Below are 20,912 nucleotides of genomic sequence, written 5' to 3'. Positions count from 1 at the left end.
GGCGCCTGACACCGTATCGGGGCACGGCGGAGAATTCGGATTTGGGGGACGCGGCTGAAACGTTTTTTTGGTCCGGCGCGCCCCAAATTGCTTTGGGGGGGGACGGGTGGAGATGCTGTAATGTTGTAACTAAGAAGTACCCATGTCCAAGATGTTCGCTTTAGATTGGTTGTACAAGCTGGTTGTTGGTTGCCGACTGAACAAGAAAATCAGTTAGATGGATGCTACTGCTCTACAGCTACTCTGACGACTAGTCCTACGTATAGAAGCAATCAGACTAGTAGGAGCTCAAAACGTGGGTGTGTTGACCGGAGCACAACTCTGCGCAGTGGAACTCTGCGCTTCTTCTCGCCCCTTCCTCGGCACGCGTTTCAACTAAATTGTTCCTTAATAACTTTTGAAACGGAAATGCTCCATTACTGTTCTTACTCCTAAATTAGTGTTTGCTCGTTTATTACAGAGTTATTAGGATTGATTTAGGAGCGGTAATGATGACGTGAATGCTTGCGAGGGCAAGCTGTTGGACACTCGGTCGCACTAGAGTAATGGCTAGTGCTCTAGTAGTCTGATTGTCTGAACACTGAGCTCATAGGGTAGCAGCAGTGTGTTGACCAAGACACAACGTTGTGGACAGAGTCAGGCTGCTGCCGTGCCGGTCGTCTCGTGTTCAGACGCGCTTGCAACAGTGGATTCCTCCCTTATTCTCTGCCCTTTCTCCCGCACGCGTTCAAACCCTCTCGTCAAGCGCCCAGTCCACGCACTCTCACTCACGCCCTATTTCAAAATTCGAATTCATGCACATGTTCAGACGATGCTCTGTCCTGCTTTGTCCTCAAAATTCGAAATTCGAAGCAGATTATTAAGGCATGATGAATTTATAACCAACCAAAGAACGATTGTTATTCATCCCAAATCAGGGAATCATCAAGGGGACGCTGTACAGATTACTAGAGACGCGAGGCGCTAGGAGCAGATTAACCCATGGTTAACGACACTACCAGCTACGCTACGGTCGGGTTCGTCATCTATCTCAGCGCCGCCACGGCCACCTGCACCTGGGGAGCGACCCTGCGGCTGTTCCTGCTGCGGTTGCGGCCGCCGCCGACAGCGCACCTGCCGCCGCCGTTGCTCGCGAACTTGTTGTTGCTGCTGCCGTTATTGACGACAAACTTGCTGTTGCCGACCTTGTTGTTGTTGTTGTTGTTGATGGCACCGGCACCGCCGTGCTTGTTTCCGTTGGCGGCGGCGGCGGCGAGGTCGAGCTCGAGCTCGAGGCCGAAGAGGACCCCCGCGAACCCGCGCACGCCCTCCTTGGCGAAGTACACCTGGCGGACGCGGCGGAAGGCCTCCCAGGTGAGCGCGCTGTCGGAGCCCGCCTGGTGCGCCCTCCCCGCCTCGCGCTGCGCCCCGAGGGCCGCCGCCACGGCGTCGAGCCCGCCGCGCAGCCCTGGGCATCTCCCCATGATGTGGCGCACGTCATACACCTGCTCGCCGAAGAAGACGCGCACGAGGCCGAGGAACTCGGGCAGGGTGCGCGGCAGCTTGCGGCCCATGAGCAGCTTCACGAGGTACCCGAAGTCGTAGGCCGAGTGGAACGTGGCCCACGTGACCGCGGGGGCGCTGGCGGCGCCGCCGGCGCAGACGAGGCCCGACGCCATGAGGTGGGCGGCGAGCACGCGCGCGTCCACGCCGTGCGCGCGGTGGGCCGCGAGGTCGAGGCCGTGGTCGGCGAGCAGCTGGACGGACTCGGGCGCGTGGCGGTGCACGCGCGGGTCGAACTCGCGCAGGTTGATCTCGAAGGCGATGGCGGGGGGCGCGTCCGGGGACGGGGCGAAGGCGAGGCCGACCTGGATGAGGTGGAGCGCGTCCACGTTGGCCTTGAGCGCCGCGTAGCGCTCCGACGGGGTGAGGAGGAAGTGGGGCTTGGTTGGGTGGTGCACCACGCCGGGGAACTCCGTGTCCATGGCCACGTACGGGTACTTCGCCGCCGCCTGACGGATCAGCCAGAACTCGTAGTCCACGTTGCCCGCCCACACCTGCCGGATCTCCAGCTTCCGACCCTTCGCCACCGGGCCGAACCCGCCGGCGGGGGCGGCGAGCTCCGGATGCACCGTCATCGCGGCGGCGGATTAATTCTCGTCGCGGCGGTGCGTGATGAGATTGGATCGCGGAGGGCAGAGAAGATTGAGGTGGACTCTGATTTGTGTGTTTCGATTTGGGGATGTTGAACTGTGGCGACGGCGGCCAGGGATTTATAGGGCTTGGGGTCGGCTGGTTCCAGCCGGGTGCGGGGGAAAGGAAGGGGAAGGCGGCAGGGCCGCTTTGAGATTCGTGTTCAGGGGAACTGACGGTCGATACGGTACGTGACAGCGCGTTTATGGCGTGCGCGATATATACCAATGATAAGCTGCTTCCGGGCGTGTCAAGTCTGACCGGACCGCCAAGGAAGGCCCATGTATCTGGGCGTGTCAAAGGTGGTCGACTCGGTCCACACTAAAATATACTACCACTCAATTTTGGTTTTTAGCAAGTTATAATGCCGGTTTCCGTTTTTGAAATCGTCAAGGTTTTACTCGCAACGTCTCCCCCGCTTTAATATGGAAAATATATGGCTGCGGCAACATGGCTAGCGCTTTTTTTTTGGTATTGTTAACCTTCTCAAAAGGTTTCTGAATTCTTTACTCGCAACACCTTCTCGCTTTGATGGGGAAAAGACCGTTGCCTTCCTAGGCTAGCGCCTATCTGTTTGTTGGTACCATTGATTATTTTAAAAGGTTTCTAAATTTGAGTTAGGGTATACTCGCAACACCTCCCCGTTTTGATGAGAAAAAGACCGTTGATGTCTCATGCCAACTCTCAACCGTTTGTTGGTACTGTTGACCTTCTTTTCAGGGTTTCCAAATTTGAGTTATGGTATACTCGCAACGCCTCCCCGCTTTGATGAGAAAAGACCGTTGCCGCCTCACGCCAACTCTCATCCGTTTGTTGGCACCGTTGACCTTCTTTTCAGGGTTTCCAAATTCGAGTTATGGTATACTCGCAACACCTCCCCGCTTTGATGAGAAAAGACCGTTGCCATCTCACACCAACTCTCATCCGTCTATTGGTACCGTTGAACTTCTTTTAAGGGTTTCCAAATTCGAGTTACGTTTTACTAGCAACGTATCCCTGCTTTAATAGGAAAAGATTATTACCAAGGCATGCAGGAAGCTCATATGTTTGTTGGTATCATTGACCTTCTTGAAGCATTTCTGAATTCGAGTTACATTTTACTGGCAACATCTTCCTGCTTTGATCGGAAAAGGCCTTTGACATATCATGCCAGGGCTTATCCGTTTGTTGGTACGATTTGACCTTCTTGATGGTTTTCGAATTCGAGTTATGTTTTACTCGCAACGCATCCCCGCTTTAATAAGGAAAAGATCGTTGCCATGGCACGCTGGTAACGCACCTGCTTATTGGTATCTTTGGCCTTCACATAGAGCCCTTTTATCCTCTTTATCTATTTCGATGGAATTCAAGGGTGGTGTACTTAGTCCAGTCTAATTGTGTCGCTTAGCTTTGTTGTTTAGCAACAAATAATGCGGGTTCACTGAATAGTGCGCCATTTTTTCGCACATCTCCTACCTTAATGGTTATCATGTCGGTACCTCTTAAATAATGCTGGTTTCGCGCGAGGTTTAATGGCAACACCTCCCGCTTCAATGAAAAAGTTGGTTGCCGTGTCACGCAAGCGCGTACCAATTTCTCTATGTTGTGGACCTGCTCGATTCCAAAATCATGGCGGTTTTTCTAGCAACTCCCTTGCTTTAATGTGAAAAGGCGTCACTCTAGTACTTTTTTTGTCTTCATTTTCATTGCCTTCTTCGATGATTCTCACATGCTCGTGTCTATCTGAGTTGCATCCCTCCCAAGTTATTGTGGGATTGTCACAGCATTAGCCATCGGAGGTGGCTTACAAAGAGGAGAGAATGGAAAGGGAACATTGGAGAATCAGGAAGCGAGATTGGCACAAGATGTACCCAGCTTAGGTGGAGGATCCCTGCTCCTACTATAAGTCAATATATGATCATAGATTTGTTACAAAGTCGCCAGGTTTAGGCGACTGTTGTCTTAGGCCTCGGTGGCCTATCTATGTCTGTCTCTTAGATGTCTAGAATTAGAACGACCGCTGGAATGGCCACCAGCACACAAGGTTAGGCTGGCCCAGTTCGGCACGTCGGTTTCCTTGCTGGTTTGAATACAACAAAACGGAACCATTTCGGTGGCCGTCACTCAGTATAGCTTTTCAGCACATACCGGAAATTCCGACAGCTGCCGGTTGGTTTCGCATAGCTCATTCAAAAATGCAGTTTTCTTAAAAAGAACTAAGCTCTCACGAAGCTTTCCGAACCCCGATTATAAAGCAATTTTATTGGAAAGATTACGACAAATAGAAACCTAACAGAAATCACACATAGGAACAATGTACCCTTACACTTTAAACCATTCACATTAGTGGTCCCACCTGTACGAGCAGTTCCCACACGGAGTGGTGGACCCACATGTCAGACAACCAATTCCGTGGACCAGATGAAACGCTCGGTTTTTTTGTTGTGTGGTTGGTTTTTAATGAAGAGGGTAGAAAAGTGGAAGACAATATTCCATTAACTCCGCGCTAAAAAATGAAGTTCTTTTTATTTTACCATTGTAATCTACCGTTCAAAACTCTGAAATGGTTTAGTAGGAACATCCATGTTTTAACCAAGGAAGTTTTCAACATTTAACACTAAACCCTAGACGAGTTTTAGAGGGCAACCGACGCAAGCAACAAAGAAACGAAGCAAAAGCCAGATTAATTTGACGCCACAGTCAGTAGTATTCCCTTGCAATGAGTACCCAGAGCAGAGCAAGAGTGTCCTGATTCGGCGTGCAACGCACCGAGGACGCCGGGAGGCCGGGCCAAGAACAGCAGCGCGTACACACACACGCACATGGACAAAGTTGAGTGTCAGTTGGTCGCAAGCTTAGCTTGTGCGCCGGATGTGGACAGGAAGTTCATACTCCGTTGATCATCCAGTTGCGAACCAACGGACCAAGTTATTTCTAGGTACGTAACCGACGAGAGGCCGATCGATCGAGTTGCAGACTTCATCACCGCCGATGCATGCGCGAGCAGAGCACACCATCGAGCTCATGCGCGACGGCGGCGCCGTCGACAGCCCGTGCCGGCGCCATTGCGTCTCGATCGGGGGCAATTGCGGACGGCTGAGAAGAACGTGGGTGGCCGATTACGCGAGCAGAGAGCTAGCAGACGATGGCGTCGTCGTCGACGGCCGACTGCCTCCATGCAGTGCCACCTGGAGAAACCGCAACTACTAACACGTACAGGTACTGCAGCAGCAGCAAGTCCTTTTCTTCAAGTCACACACGAAGGAGTCGGGTCAAGAGATCCATATCGCGCGTCGATCGGCGTCACTCTCGGCTCGCTCCTGAGCGCTTAACTATCTACTGTAGATCGAGGCCGGCGGTGCCGCAGTTGAAGCGCACCGCAGCTCAGGCCACCGTGATTGACCCGGTAAATTAATCCAAGTCGGTCGCGGACATGGATGGAACGACGGTCCGCGAGCGACTCACACGCACCGCTGCGTCTGCGCGCGTTCGGCGAGTCTCCGGTCTACTCTCACCGGCAACCACCACTGCACGGTTGGTGAGCACTGAGCAGATTGCGACGGCGCGAACGGTTAACAACTATATTATACGTGCACACGCGCACTCCACTCCACGGCTAGCTAGACCCTTTTTTTTTACATGCGGCTAGCTAGACCCTGAAATATTTGGGATACGAAGAGAGAAAGATAATCGCGCAACTGTGATCCAAATCTTGACTTCTTTTAGTCGCAGGACAGTCGCGCGCGCCGGCCGGCCAGATGCTAATTTCTCAGCAGCAGGCTGCTCTCACCTGTCCACGTGGGATCGAGGGTTTTAGAAAATCCATCTGCTCACAACGTGCAGTTTTCCAACTAAACCTGACGCAAGGACGCATGACCTGAATCCATCTGCAGGGCATAATTTGGGGTACGAACTGGCCCTATCAGCCATTTGCATCAAAATAAACATGACATAGTGAGAACTATATGACCATTCTCTCATGTGGTACCTAGATGAACAGTAGATCGATCAAGTTTTTCTACAGAAATGCTATTGGTACCTCGTCGGACGATGACTCTGAGGATGATACCGAACCGATGATGGCCGCGGCAACTCTCATCCATTAGCACAACGAGAGGCAGGCGCCGTATCGAACACAATCAAGAAACTAATCGTAAAACAATGCTGTCAACGTACCAATTCACTCTTCTCGAGAGCACATATTTTGGCCCGACTTTCGGATATCAAGAAAATTCTGCATGCGAATGGCCGCGTAGGTATTCACATGCGTGCATATGGAGTTGCTAGTGATATTTTTATGAGTACATGCGCATGAGCGAGATCACATGTCTTGATTCGATGCACAAATTATATGCGGAACATCGACACTTTTTATGAGGACATGCGCATGAGCGAGACCACATGTCCTGATTCGATGCACAAGTATTGCGGAATAGTGATTGCGGTGTTCGGTGATGTTTACCTGCGAGAGCCAAATGTTGTCAATATTGCTTGACTGTTGTCGATCAACGAGGCAAGGATCAACAAGGCAAGGACGTTTTCTGGGATGCTTGGAAGCATAGATTGCATTCACTGAAAGTGTAAGAACTTTCTTTTTTGCTTCGCGGGCCAATACATCGGGCATGTGGATTGGTGCATTGCCATTTTTTAGACTCTTGTGTTACGAGATCATTGGATTTGATACCCTTTCTTCAGCATAGCACGCTCTCACAATGATATCAATGTGATCCAGTTTTCTCATGTATTCTCCAGGCTTGCAAAAAAAATAATGCTATATTGGTTAACTATGATATCAATGGCCATGCATACAACAAGGGGTACTACCTAGCTGATGGTATCTAACCTGACTGGTCCATAATTGTGAAGGCAATCTGTAACCCTGGAGAAGAGTAATGTGACAATTTTTACCAAAAAAAAGAGGCTTGTAGGAAGGATGTAGAGCAGTTTTCTGGTGTGCTCCAATCTCAGTGGGCTCTACGTGTACCATGAGAATCATGATCGCCACACCCACGATCAACTTCAAACAGATTTGATTGAGTATATGTGGGCTCACATAGAAAATCAGTACCCTCCTCCCTAGCTCCACCTCCCCGTTAGATCCAGGGCCGCTCGCCCCTCCCCTCTCCTCTCCGGTGACGGCCACCGACGAGAACGCGAGGGTCCCACCTTCTGTACAGAAGTTAGTTAGAATTAGATTTAGGTTTGGCATTATGTCATTTATAAATTGTAAGACTATTTTTATATGTAACCACATATAAAAGTAGTCTTACAATTTTTTAGAACCATAACACTAGTATTTCACGAGCCAACAACATTGTATAAATTATTTATTAAAATGTAGACACCCAAATCTGAAAACAATGTAAACCACCGTAGAGGTATCTTTCTGAGTGAAACACAAGAATGGTTGAGATTAAACGATACATATTTGGGATTAGGGGTAGGATGGCTAAGATTAAATGATACCACGATCACTCTTCGGGGATTACACTGTATTGAGATTTGGGGATCTATGTAAGCACCTAAACATTTGCGTTAGTGATATTATCTTTCGATTCAGAAGAGGAACCAATAGTTCATCACGACGACAAACATGAGGCTTCTTTTTTTAAGGTGGAAAACTCGGGCCCATGCACAAATAAGCCGAAAGAAATAGCGTGCTAACTTTGTAACTTTTTAGTGCGATAAAGGATGCTATTTTAAAAATAGCGACATAGTGAACTTTAGCATGGGCCTTTCTAGATATACTAGGACCCAGTTTTTTAAAGCTTAGGCTGCGTTTGGTAGCAAAGTTTTTTTGAAGTATTTGTAAAATACCACAGTTTTTAAAATACTACGGTTTCAAGTACTTCAATGTGTTTGGCTACGACTTAAAACTGCAGTATTAATACTTTATTATCCCTAAAACTGTGGTATTTTTGAAGTATTGTAAAAACAACTTCAGACCTCTTTTTTCTAAAACAGAGAAAGAGATAAAAACATTGTTCTACTTTGAGCTGCTGCCGCCGCCTATATTCTTGACAATCAGATCTCTTCAGCCATGAGAAAAGGAGAAAGAGTGAAAGACCTTTATCTTTCATCCATTATCTATTTCCGTTGGTTTGGTCCGGCGGTCTGCGAGGGAGTATGTGTAGAAGAGCTTAATCTCCTTGCATCCTCTCTGTGCAGGTAGGACGGAGCAGCGGGACTTAGCCGTAACATTATCGGTCAAGTGTCCATATAGGCATACATCGATCAAGTAGGTGGGCACTCTGCAGTATCTCCATATGAACCGGTTCTTGTTGTCATAGTTTCGTGCATGAATCCAGTGCAATCCGTGCAGATTCCAACAACCATGCATGCAATAGCCATGCACACATCTATATATATATATATATGTCCACTGGTGGAAAAACAGGCTTCCGTCCAGCCCCATAAGTCGCGAAGGTGTAGGAACCGCGACTAATGGGACCTTTAGTCGCGGTTCGGGAGGCGAACCGCGACCAAAAGCCTGGGCCCAGGGCGCTCGGTGGCCAGCTGGTGCACGTGGGGGGCTTTAGTCGCGGTTGGCCAGGCCAACCGCGACTAAAGGCCTTTGGGCACCTTTAGTCACGGTTTGCCAGGCCAACCGCGACTAAATCCCCTCCCCTATATATACCCATCCAACAGCCAACACTTAGCCATTTGGAGCCATTCTCTTCACAAACTTCACAAGTGGGTGTTAGGTTTGCTTTTGGTTCCTCTTATGCACATAAGGTGTTTGATGAAATGCCCCAAGAGAATGAAACAAACATGATATGAAGTGTTGGAGCCACACTTGAGCTTTCTCATTTATTTCTTCCTCCTCGATCACGGTTAGCAACTTGAACCTTTGATGTGTCATTGATAAAATATGCATGTGTGTAGTTCATTGTTTAATTTATATTGTTTGTAGCTAGTTAGTTTAACAAATGCATGATGGTTAATTATATATTTTATATTATAATAATGCAGATGAATCGGCAATGGATGTACGGTAACCGACTCTCCGGCGAGTTCACTACGGGTTTGAAAGATTTCCTCGTAGTGGCTAATGCGAACAAGCGGGGGGGTTTTGTTATCTGTCCATATGTTAACTGTAAGAATCAGAAGGGTTACTCTTCCTCAAGAGATGTTCACATGCACCTGCTTCGGCACGGTTTCATGCCAAGCTATAATTGTTGGACCAAGCATGGAGAAAGAGGGGTCATAATGGAAGAAGATGAAGAAGGGGATGATTTCATCGATAAAAGCTATCTTGCTCATTTCGGTGATACTTTCATGGAGGATGCTGAAGGTGAAGGGGAAGGTGAAGAAGAGGCACGTGATGATCCCGTTGATGATCTTGGTCGGACCATTGCTGATGCACGGAGACGCTGCGAAACTGAAAAGGAGAGGGAGAATTTGGATCGCATGTTAGAGGATCACAGAAATGCGCTGTACCCCGGATGCGATGATGGTCTGAAAAAGCTGGGCTGCACACTGGATTTGCTGAAATGGAAGGCACAGGCAGGTGTAGCTGACTCGGCATTTGAAAACTTGTTGAAAATGTTGAAGAATATGTTTCCAAAGAATAACGAGTTGCCCGCCAGTACTTACGAAGCAAAGAAGGTTGTCTGCCCTCTAGGTTTAGAGGTTCTGAAGATACATGCATGCATCAACGACTGCATCCTCTACCGCGGTGAATACGAGAATTTGAATGAATGCCCGGTATGCACTGCATTGCGTTATAAGATCAGAGGCGATGACCCTGGTGACGATGTTGAGGGCCGAAACCCAGGAAGAGGGTTCCCGCCAAGGTGATGTGGTATGCTCCTATAATACCACGGTTGAAACGTCTGTTCAGGAACAAAGAGCATGCCAAGTTGTTGCGATGGCACAAAGAGGACCGTAAGTCGGACGGGGACTTGAGACACCCCGCAGATGGAACGCAATGGAGAAAGATCGATAGAGAGTTCAAAGATTTTGCAGCTGACGCAAGGAACATAAGATTTGGTCTAAGTACGGATGGCATGAATCCTTTTGGCGAGCAGAGCTCCAGCCATAGCACCTGGCCCGTGACTCTATGCATCTACAACCTTCCTCCTTGGTTGTGCATGAAGCGGAAGTTCATTATGATGCCAGTGCTCATCCAAGGTCCGAAGCAACCCGGCAACGACATCGATGTGTACCTAAGGCCATTAGTTGATGAACTTTTACAGTTGTGGGGCAGACCTGGTGTCCGTGTGTGGGATGAGCACAAAGAAGAGGAATTTGACCTACGAGCGTTGCTTTTCGTAACCATCAACGATTGGCCTGCTCTTAGTAACCTTTCGGGACTGTCAAATAAGGGATACAATGCATGCACGCACTGCTTACATGAGACTGAAAGTGTACATTTGCCAAATTGTAAGAAGAACGTGTAACTTGGGCATCGTCGATTTCTTCCGAAAATTCATCCAGTAAGAAAGAAAGGCAAGCATTACAACGGCAAGGCAGATCACCGGCCGAAGCCTGCGGAACGCACTGGTGCTGAGGTATTTGATATGGTCAAGGATTTGAAAGTCATCTTTGGAAAGGGTCCTGGCGGACAATCAGTTCCGAAGGGAGCTGACGGGCACGCAGCCATGTGGAAGAAGAAATCTATATTCTGGGAGCTAGAATATTGGAAAGTCCTAGATGTCCGCTCTGCAATCGACGTGATGCACGTTACGAAGAATATTTGCTTGAACCTCCTGAGCTTCTTGGGCGTGTATGGGAAGACAAATGATACAAAGGAAGCACGGCAGGACCAGCAACGTTTGAAAGACCCTGATGACCGGCATCCGGAATGGTTTCAAGGTCGTGCCAGCTACGCTCTGACCAAAGAAGAGAAGGTCATCTTTTTTGAATGCCTGAGCAGTATGAAGGTCCCGTCTGGATTCTCGTCCAATATAAAGGGAATAATAAACATGGCGGAGAAAAAGTTCCAAAACCTGAAGTCTCACGACTGCCACGTGATTATGACGCAATTGCTTCCGATTTCTTTGAGGGGGCTCCTGCCGGAAAATATTCGAGTAGCCATTGTGAAGCTATGTGCATTCCTCAATGCAATCTCTCAGAAGTTAATCAATCCAGAAGTTCTACCACGGTTACAGAACGATGTGGTCCAATGTCTTGTCAGTTTCGAGTTGGTGTTCCCGCCATCCTTCTTCAATATTATGACGCACCTCCTGGTTCACCTAGTCGAAGAGATTTCCATTCTCGGTCATGTATTTCTACACAATATGTTCCCCTTCGAGAGGTTCATGGGAGGTACATGTAGCTCGGTCTACAAAACGGCACACTCAGAACGTTGGGAGTACTCCATATGTAATGAACATCAAATTTTTTTGAGAGATATATTTGGTATTGATTGTTGAAAATATTTGGTATTGATTGTTGAAAAAGAATGCTTGAAGAGAGCGTGTTGTCGCATCAACCGACAAACTGGGCCTTACGCCCTTACTTCCCTACCTCGGGACAGTGGTTATCATTCCCAGGCCAGCCCAGGGCAGCCCAGCTCAGCAGGACCGAAATGAAAACGATCGCGTTGCGGTTGGAGAGCTCACTCCTCGCCGCCCCCGCCTTATCCTCCCTCCCTCCGTCGCCAGCGATTGAATTCACCATCGTCTTCCTCCTCCCCGGGCCGTTCCTACTCCGGTACTCCCACCGCAATGCCGATGCAGTTCCTCTCGCTCCCCACCGCCTCCTCCCCCACCGCCCACCTGCTCCCTCCCAAGCCCTTCTTCAAGCCGCTCTCCTCCGCCTCCGCCTCCTCCTTCCGCCGCCCCTCCCAGCCCCCGCCACCGCCGCCCAAGCCCTCGCCACCCCCTCCACCGCCCCCGCCTCCCCCGCCTCTCCCCAACCCCCTCGCCTCCAAGCTATGGCTCTCCAGCAAGCTCTCCCCACCACCACCCCCGCCTCCCCCACCCACCCAAGCACCACACCACACCCCACCCCCACCGCCGGACCCCGAGCCCGCGCCCGAGCCCGAGCCCGCGCCGTGCGACGAGGAGGATTTCCGGCAGAAGGGGAAGGTCTTCGTGGGCAACCTGCCGCTCCACGTCCGGAAGGCCGAGGTGGCCGCCTTCTTCCGCCAGTTCGGCCCGCTCGACAAGGTGGAGCTCGTGCGCGCCCGCGACGACCCCGAGCGCAACGCCGGCTTCTGCTTCCTCTACTACTCCGACTCCTCCGCGGAGGCCTCCGCGGAGGCCGCGGCGGAGGTCGACGGGGTGGACTTCCGGGGCAGGTCGCTCACCGTGCGGCTCGACGACGGGAGGCGGGGCAGGGCCCGGGCGGAGGACCGGGCGCGCTGGGTCGACCAGGGACGCGGGCGGGAGCCCGCCTCGCCGTGGCACCGGAGCAGGGACGAGGCGTGCCGGGAGTTTCGTGCGGTCGTGGAGTCCCGGCCCCAGGACTGGCAGGCCGTCGTCTCCGCCTTCGAGAGGATCCCCAAGGTCCGCTTCTCGTACCAGCACCACCTAGGCCTTGTTACGTAGCTGCAGTGCTCCTTCACTTACTATGCCAATTGCACCTGCGCATTATCGCCTTAACATTCCGAATCATCTTAACAGTGGGCGACAATGTATCGAATAGTTAAATCAGTGCATGCCAATTTACAATGATATAAGGATGGTCTAGTTGTCCCTCTAACAAGAGATGACTTGTAGTGTTGTTAAAAACAACCCAAATACATGACCTGTAGCTGCACACATGGAAAATCCACGTACAGTGTGTGTTGCTTATTAATATAAAATTTACACCGTAGGTTCCCCTGTAGATGCCATCTGCAATTTCAATCAGAATTCATGTTCCAAGTTATTTGCTAGTACATGTCCTGCAAGGCATTGTTCATTTACACAAACAACTGATGATACATCTGTCCCCATTAGTGGATATAGATGGACAGTATACATTAACCACATGTTTTTTTTTTTAGATTTTAACCTTGTGAAGAAATAGATCTGTTACGCAGTTGATTTAGTTACTATGCCAATTGCACAACAATACAAGGGCGTGTTTAGTTGTCTTTTTAACGGGAGATGATTCGTGGCTCCACATGCTGGAGAATTTTGCCTTCTGCAAATTCGTATTAGCCTGTTGCTGCACAGCTTGTCTCTGCTGTTTACTTTGATGCCATCTGCAATTTTAATCGAAATGCAAGTTCTGACACCTTTGCTAGTTCGCCGTTGGAAAATTATCTGCCCCACAAGGTATTGTTCATTTACACGAACAACTGATGTTAGATCGATCTGTCCCCACTATAGTGGTTATAGATTCTTGTAGTCAGGACAGTGTATTTTTTTTTTTTGCATATTTTGTATGTCATAACCTTTTGGTGGAATAGGTATTTTTATGGAGTTGATTTAGAGTTAGCGAGACTTTATTTTCGTGTTTGCAATTAACTCTGTTAAATTCATATCAATCCTAAATTCTCTCTCGATATGATTCATTTATAATCTTTATTTTCATTGTTTCAGCCATCAAGGAGAGAATTTGGTTTGATGATTGTGTATTATGCCAAGCGGGGTGATAAGCATCACGCTCGTGCAACATTTGAGAACATGAGGGCAAGAGGAATAGAACCCAATGCCTTTGTTTTCACAAGGTAGCATTTTAGGTGTTATTTACAGTTTTTTTGCCTTTTTTCTTTCCCATGGTAGACAGACTAATGTATGAAAAAAATAGAAACCATAGGACTTGTGCAATCAACTTTTTGAAATTGACAAACTACGAAACTTATTATGCATAGATTGACCATGGAAAATGTTTCTGCATGGTACAAGATAGTTTTCGTGATTGCTTCACATTGCTGGTTTGTCCCATGCATTAAATTTAATTCATTTCATGCAGCCTTGTTCACGCTTATGCAGTTGCTAGAGATATGCGTGGGGCACTGTCATGCGTTGAAGAAATGAAAGCTGAGGGCATTGAGTTGACAATTGTTACCTACAGTATCCTTATTGCAGGATTTGGCAAAATTAATGATTCTCAGTGAGTACGCCACCCTCCACTCTCTCAATTAACTGAAGTGCCAGGCCATTCTCAATGTCTTATCCTTATGTAGTACTTCATTCGGAGTTTCTGATCTAGTTGTAACATCCATTCTCGATGTGCTATCCTTACGTGCGTTATTCAATTTTTTATCTAGCTGTGACAGCCCATTTGTATTTGATGAATTCAGATATTTGCTTTATGCATCAGGTTGCTTGACCTTCAGTTCTTTTCATTTTCGAGAAAAGCTTTTGCATTTTCTCAGCAAAAAAAATCTACGTTTAGTATACCCCCCCCCCCCCGGTAGCCCTTAACTTCTTGTAATACCTTTTTCTTGCTTTGGAAGATCTGCAGACAAGTTGTTCAAGGAGGCTAAGACCAACCTGGGGGATCTCAACGGGATCATATATAGCAACATTATACATGCTCACTGGTTAGTATTATGATATTATCAGATTCATGAGCCTCTTTGAAATTGAGAAAAGTAACACCATCATGCGGAAATGCTTATGTCGTTATCTATTTGGCAATCTAGTCATGTCAGCTTTTTACTCGTATATGATTGATAAATGTATGTACGTTCTGTAGCCAGTCTGGCAATATGGATCGAGCTGAAGAGTTGGTCCGCGAAATGGAAGAGGATGGAATAGATGCTCCCATAGATGCATACCATAGTATGATGCATGGATACACTATCATTCAGGATGAGAAGAAATGTCTAATTGTGTTTGAAAGGCTGAAGGTATAGTGGGAATTGGGGTCTCATGGCTAGTTGAGCTGCTTGGCATTGTCATATTATTATTATACATTGGGATTTTGGGAAGCATTTCTCTTTCTTTATCTGTATTTATTTATTTATTTTGCAGGAATGTTGCTTTACACCATCAATTATTTCTTATGGATGTCTAATTAATTTGTATGTGAAGGTAAATTCTAACTTATATCATTCTAAATTTTTCTATTTTTGTTCGGGTCATTGCCTGACTGCCGAGTAAAACTAGCCGATTTGGGGTTTTCTCTTGTGCTTCTGTTGCTTTTTGTTATTTATAGTAGTATCTGGCAATTTTAACGGAAGAAAGATATAAGATATTTGAAGTGTAACTGTTGTTCAGATAATGTGCAAATGATGTTATCTGAGGTCCCACATATTGGAGCCATAACGTTGATAAAGCTATTATATGCTCGATAAATTGTTGATGAACTTATCTGCTTCATAATATGTCTCCTACATACAGTACTTCCTAGCATGCCCACAAATCACATTTGCAAGAAGGAATAAGAAACCAAAAGGATGGAGTATAAAAACGGAACAAAAATTTAGCCCTGCAGCTCAGACCAACAATATAGATTGTGTATTATGCATTGTTTTTCTTCATGTTAATGCTATGGATGAAAATTGCTAATGCCCCTTTGGTATATTTTTTTTTACAGATAGGCAAGGTCGCTAAAGCCATAGCTATTAGCAAAGAGATGGAATCATATGGCATCAAGCATAACAACAAAACTTACTCTATGCTGATCAGTGGATTTATCCATTTACATGATTACACAAATGCTTTCAGCATATTTGAGGAAATGATAAAATCTGGTCTTCAGCCTGATCGTGCCATATACAACTTACTGATAGAAGCATTTTGTAAGATGGGAAATATGGATCGAGCTATTCGCATTCTGGAAAAGATGCAGAAAGAACGAATGCAGGCGTCAAATAGAGCATTTAGGCCTATCATAGAGGGGTATGCGGTTGCTGGGGATATGAAAAGGGCCCTGGATATTTTTGATCTGATGCGACGAAGTGGTTGCGCTCCCACTGTAATGACTTACAATGCTCTTATCCATGGGCTAATTAGAAAGAACCAGGTAACTTTTCAAACATTTGCTAGCTCTTCAAACTTAAACCTTGCACTGTTGTCATTTTCCTTTATCTATGTCTTTTTGTAGGTTGAGAGGGCTGTTTCTGTGCTTAGCAAGATGTCCATTGCTGGCATTACACCGAACGAACATACATACACAATCATCATGAGAGGTTATGCTGCTAATGGTGATATTGGGAAGGCCTTTGAATATTTCACAAAAATTAAAGAAGGTGGTCTAAAACTTGATGTCTACATTTACGAGACGCTGCTAAGGGCATGTTGCAAATCAGGGAGAATGCAGAGTGCTTTAGCAGTCACCCGCGAAATGAGCTCTCAGAAGATTATGAGGAATACATTCGTATATAATATTTTGATTGATGGGTAGGTTTTCTAGAAAACAATTTAACCAGTGTATGTTAGCTTTAGTCTTCTGAAATTCTGCTAGGTCATATGTTATTTGGCTCAGTAACTTCAGATCTAGCGGAGTATACAATAATAGGTAGCCAACTGCAAACTCAGAGAGATGAAGTAATTATCATGATAGTTACTAGAAATATTATGGTTTATTTCATAAGTATACTAGAAATTTCCTTTTGCTTGTCTAATTGCTGATCTTTTGTCTAGGTGGGCTCGGAGGGGAGATGTTTGGGAGGCAGCAGACTTGATGAAGCAAATGAAAGAAGATGGAGTCCCTCCTAACATTCATACATATACCTCCTACATAAATGCGTGCTGTAAAGCTGGAGACATGCAGGTATAATTATTTTTGCTTTAGTTATTTAATCTGTAGCTTATTGTGACTGCATGCTGGAGCAGACTGACAAGGATAGTACAATTGCATCTGATATGAGTACACATTTTCGTGCGTAATGAACTTTATCCTACATGGCTTCATCTTATTCTATTTTAAAATTTACGAATGGAGAATTATTTCTCTTGGGTCTTTCTTTGTATTCTGTTGATTTATTTCTATTAAACGATTTGTTTGTAGAGAGCAGAAAAGGTGATAGAAGAAATGGCAGGTGTTGGACTGAAACCTAATCTCAAGACGTATACTACCTTGATTAAAGGCTGGGCAAGGGCATCACTTCCAGACAGAGCATTGAAATGTTTTGAAGAGATGAAACTGGTGGGGCTGAAGCCTGACGAGGCTGCTTACCATTGCTTGGTGACTTCACTTCTCTCAAGAGCAAGTGTAATGGAGGGAAGCACCTACACAGGAGTCTTGAGTGTTTGTAGAGAAATGTTTGAGAATGATTTGACTGTTGATATGCGCACTGCTGTTCACTGGTCGAGATGGCTTCATAAGATTGAGAGGACGGGAGGGGCACTAACAGAAGCACTTCAGAGAATATTTCCTCCTGATTGGAATTCATTAGAAGTTCTAGGAGAGGTTTCTGATTCTGTAAACACTGGGGATTCAGATTATTCTAGTGATTCTGACTTGAGCGATGATGGTGATGAGAATCAAGATGTTGATGACAACTGACAACCTGTAACTAACTTTCAATGTTAGTCACTCCCCCGCTGTTTTCGTGTGAGAGCTGTGCCCAAGTTGACCCAACAAGGTATGTTGTATGCTTGTGTGAAATGTATCACCACTATTTGCCGATGCTAATAATTACACAGGCAGCATGTTTATATTTCCATCAATAATGTTTGTCTGTAAATTATGAGGAATGATTTGATAAGAAAAAAAGTTTGCAACGGTCTATAGTCATTGCTTAATTGGTGTAGTTTCTGAAAGCAGTATTCCAGAGTATAACTGATACTCTTTTGTTTGAAATGACTGGCATTGAATAAACCCTGTTGTGTTACAGATCGGCAGTTTGTGGACGATCCGAAATTAGGCCTTGGAATCTTGCAGTGCAGCAAGTGTGAGCTGGCTTCTGCTGCATTTCTTAAAAAGCGTCAGCGAGTCAGTAACAGTTCTTCTGGGGCTGAGAGCTGAGGCTGTCGTCGCTAATTTGCAGCAGACGAAGCTTGCTCAGTTTGTGTTCCTGTACAGAACAATGACTGCCATAGGTAAATATTTTTGAGGTATGGGCAAGTTCATTTTTTATACTATCCGTTACTAGAGTCTGACTTGTTTATACCTGTATATCGATCAATAATTTTCATAAATGAAGATTGTTTTGTGCATTAGACACCCATCAATTTTTGGTTTGATTTTTACTAGCCATGATAATATCTGGCTGCTCACTTTACAGCATCCAAATGTTTGGAGCAAGACGTAAGGGTTTATAGCTCCATGTGTTTTTCTGACAGGATTTTTAGGCCTATATAGTTGAATACCATCGCTTTGATGGGCATTTAGTAAAGCATTTTAAAGCTGGCCTATGGTTGAATAATGGGCATTTAGTAAAACATTTCAAAGCACATGACTCATAGCTGGTGTAGGGCAGCAGTTTTGTAACCTTAGCCCCTGAGATGCGGCGGACAGCTTAGCTGATGACCACACCTAATAATCTGAACTTTGATAATATGTTGCGGAACGAAGCTTCTCTTTGTCTCCATAAGGAGATATTATTAAAATAAAAATGCAAATAGGAGCACAGATTGTTGCCTCGTTGGTGTCTTGTACATCATTGCGGTTTTTGAGGAGGAATTCGCTCTCCAAGTTGAAGTACAAAGCTCAATCAAGTGCTAGATGATGACTGTTTTCCCATTTAAGATTTGGCATCTTCCAGTACAGCAGCTTCAATCAAATTAGCACAACCTGACTCAATATCACTTGGAAATGCACGCCTCTGTCCATGTGGGAGCTTTTACTAGTCAGGATGAATGCCTGCACAAGGCGGCATTGATACGGTGCTTACGAGCCTAGTTTCCTGAGTATAACTGCAGACTCTTAGCTGGCCGGTATCTTTCATTGAATCAAAGAGTTGGCCTCCCTCCACCCCCCATTCAAGTCCTGCCCACAAGATAAAACAGTGCCTCATTTATGCCCGCTATTTAAGTTGGCTTAGCTGCATTGCCCCTTGTCCATTCATACTCACCATTAATTCTTGCTAGGAATTCTTGATTGTAGCTGCAGTATTTTGTTTCCAGTGTGTGACTTAATGTTCTTTGAATGCTAAGGATGTACTACTGTGCTACATAATTTCTTTCTCCTTACGCATTAAAAAAATGTTTTTGCCATTGCAGCCTCTGCTTTGTGACAGTCAAGGTGGCAAAGGCAGCTCTAGTTTCATGTTCTTAGATGATGTTGTATCCAGCTGAAGCCCTATGAGTGGAAGTGGGGAAGGGGCTGGAAACATCTTTTGTTCATACAGGAGTAGCTGAAAATGGCACCACAGGTGGGCAACAATCGTATCTTTTTCCCCCCTTTGAAAATAGATTTTTGGAGCCTCTTTGTAGTGGGATTGTATTTTCTCCAAAAGGTACCCACTGTGGCAGCTATCTTGATGATATACCTATTGTGCTTATTTAGCAGGTGCAAGCTGTAAAAAGACCTGCCTACTAAATTTAATACTCTCTCTGATCCATAATAAATGTTGGAGATTTAGTACTAAGTTAGTACTCCCTCCGTCTCAGTTTGAAAAATTGCTTTGACTTTTATTTTGGTCAATAAAATATAAAATATATGTCACAAAAATTATATCATTGGAAAGCTTTTTTTACATACGAATCTAATGATATATATTTTGTAGACATAAAATTTATATATTGTTGACCAAATCTATGGTCAAAGTTTGTCTTAAACTGCGTGCATGCGTATTAAACCGAAACGGAGGAAGTACAACTTTTCTACTATGTTCCCGACAGTTCATGGATCGGCGGGAGTAGATGAAATATCTTATATATATTTTTAACATTCTGAAGTTGAAATTCAGATCAAGAATGTGAAACATGAGTTACTTTTACTTCGGCATTACTTAGCTGTTCTAATTAGATCTGTGCACATTTATTTGAGAGATCAGGAAAGCACAAGCCGGCAAACAATATTAAATTCTCTGATTCAATTAAGCATTTCAGAGAAAGACCAACTCATGGCCATTTTGAACTCAATAACTTGAGTTAAAAAAGAATAAGCTAATGACCTATTTATTACTTCGGTTTTGTGATATTTGTTTTATTTTCTCGTGAAGTGTTGACTGTAGCTTTGCCGATATTTCCATGCCTCGCCCCTGTTTAATTGAAGGGAAAACATAGTGATATAAAGTTCTCCAGTTTTTTTTTGTATTTTTCAATCCCCTGTTTCATATTTTCACTTCATTTTTATTCATGTGTTTAATCATTTAGAAATAATAGCTAGGAAAAGTATTTAAACCACCAAGTCCAGCTAGACAAGCGATGAGGGTAAAACTGAAGTCCTTGCTGTTGATGCATTTAAGTGCCCTCTTCCTCCTCAGGGCACAGCACTATATATAGCAGGTTGCACCATTCTCCCGCAGCACAAACACATCCTGTGCCCACCATTTTAAGCCTTTAGGTGCACCAGTGCGGCACGTAGGTGTTGCACTAGGAACCCCATGGCGAGCATGGCTGAGTCGCCGGCGAGCTCGTGCGTGTCATCGGACGCCGAGGAGGAGACAGTGACGAAGGCGATGGTGGTGGTGGGGTGCCCGCGCTGCCTCATGTACGTGATGCTGTCGGAGGCGGAGGAGCAGCCCAGGTGCCCCCGGTGCAAGAGCCCCGTCCTGCTACACTTCCTCCACGGCGCCGCTGAGGACGCCAACTCCAGCAACACCAACAGGCAGGGCAGCAAGAGCTAGCCTGCAGTTCAGCTGCTTCTACTCCTCTATCTCCTTTGCCATGTTTTGACGCATGTATTCCGACTGCAGCGCCCTGTAGCTGTAGACCCTCTCTCCATATGAACTTGTATTCGCACGCATGATCCACGACAGGTCGATCAGAACTCTTGTTTCTCTGCCTATTCCAGAACCATGCTCTGAATTTAGGCTCATATAC

General features: G+C 46.1%; 2 protein-coding genes across 3 annotated transcripts; one reads left to right on the top strand and one right to left on the bottom strand.

The window, feature by feature from the left end:
• Positions 1–874: 874 nt before the first annotated feature.
• On the bottom strand, positions 875–2,244 carry LOC127336613 (probable CCR4-associated factor 1 homolog 11). The gene has a single exon (XM_051363437.2). The coding sequence runs from the start codon at positions 2,115–2,117 to the stop codon at positions 1,026–1,028; it is 1,092 nt and encodes a 363-aa protein (XP_051219397.1). The 5' UTR covers positions 2,118–2,244; the 3' UTR covers positions 875–1,025.
• Positions 2,245–11,735: 9,491 nt separating this feature from the next.
• On the top strand, positions 11,736–19,864 carry LOC127336614 (uncharacterized). 2 transcript variants are annotated; one of them, XM_051363439.2, is made up of 12 exons: positions 11,736–12,605; positions 13,629–13,756; positions 14,002–14,142; positions 14,489–14,575; positions 14,731–14,884; positions 15,009–15,068; positions 15,574–16,002; positions 16,084–16,379; positions 16,623–16,752; positions 16,990–17,566; positions 17,819–18,023; positions 19,146–19,864. In XM_051363439.2, the coding sequence occupies exons 1-10, from the start codon at positions 11,823–11,825 to the stop codon at positions 17,485–17,487; spliced, it is 2,706 nt and encodes a 901-aa protein (XP_051219399.1). In that variant the 5' UTR covers positions 11,736–11,822; the 3' UTR covers positions 17,488–17,566; positions 17,819–18,023; positions 19,146–19,864. The 2 variants fall into 2 exon arrangements, with proteins under 2 accessions (XP_051219399.1, XP_051219398.1); XM_051363438.2 differs by having other exon boundaries at positions 17,819–18,038.
• The last annotated feature ends 1,048 nt before the right edge of the window (positions 19,865–20,912 follow it).

The sequence above is a fragment of the Lolium perenne genome, chromosome 2 (assembly GCF_019359855.2).
Source record: "Lolium perenne isolate Kyuss_39 chromosome 2, Kyuss_2.0, whole genome shotgun sequence".
Taxonomy (NCBI): domain Eukaryota; kingdom Viridiplantae; phylum Streptophyta; class Magnoliopsida; order Poales; family Poaceae; genus Lolium; species Lolium perenne.
The sequence above is the reverse complement of the archived record's forward strand: the minus strand, read 5'-3'. Positions and strand labels throughout refer to the sequence as shown.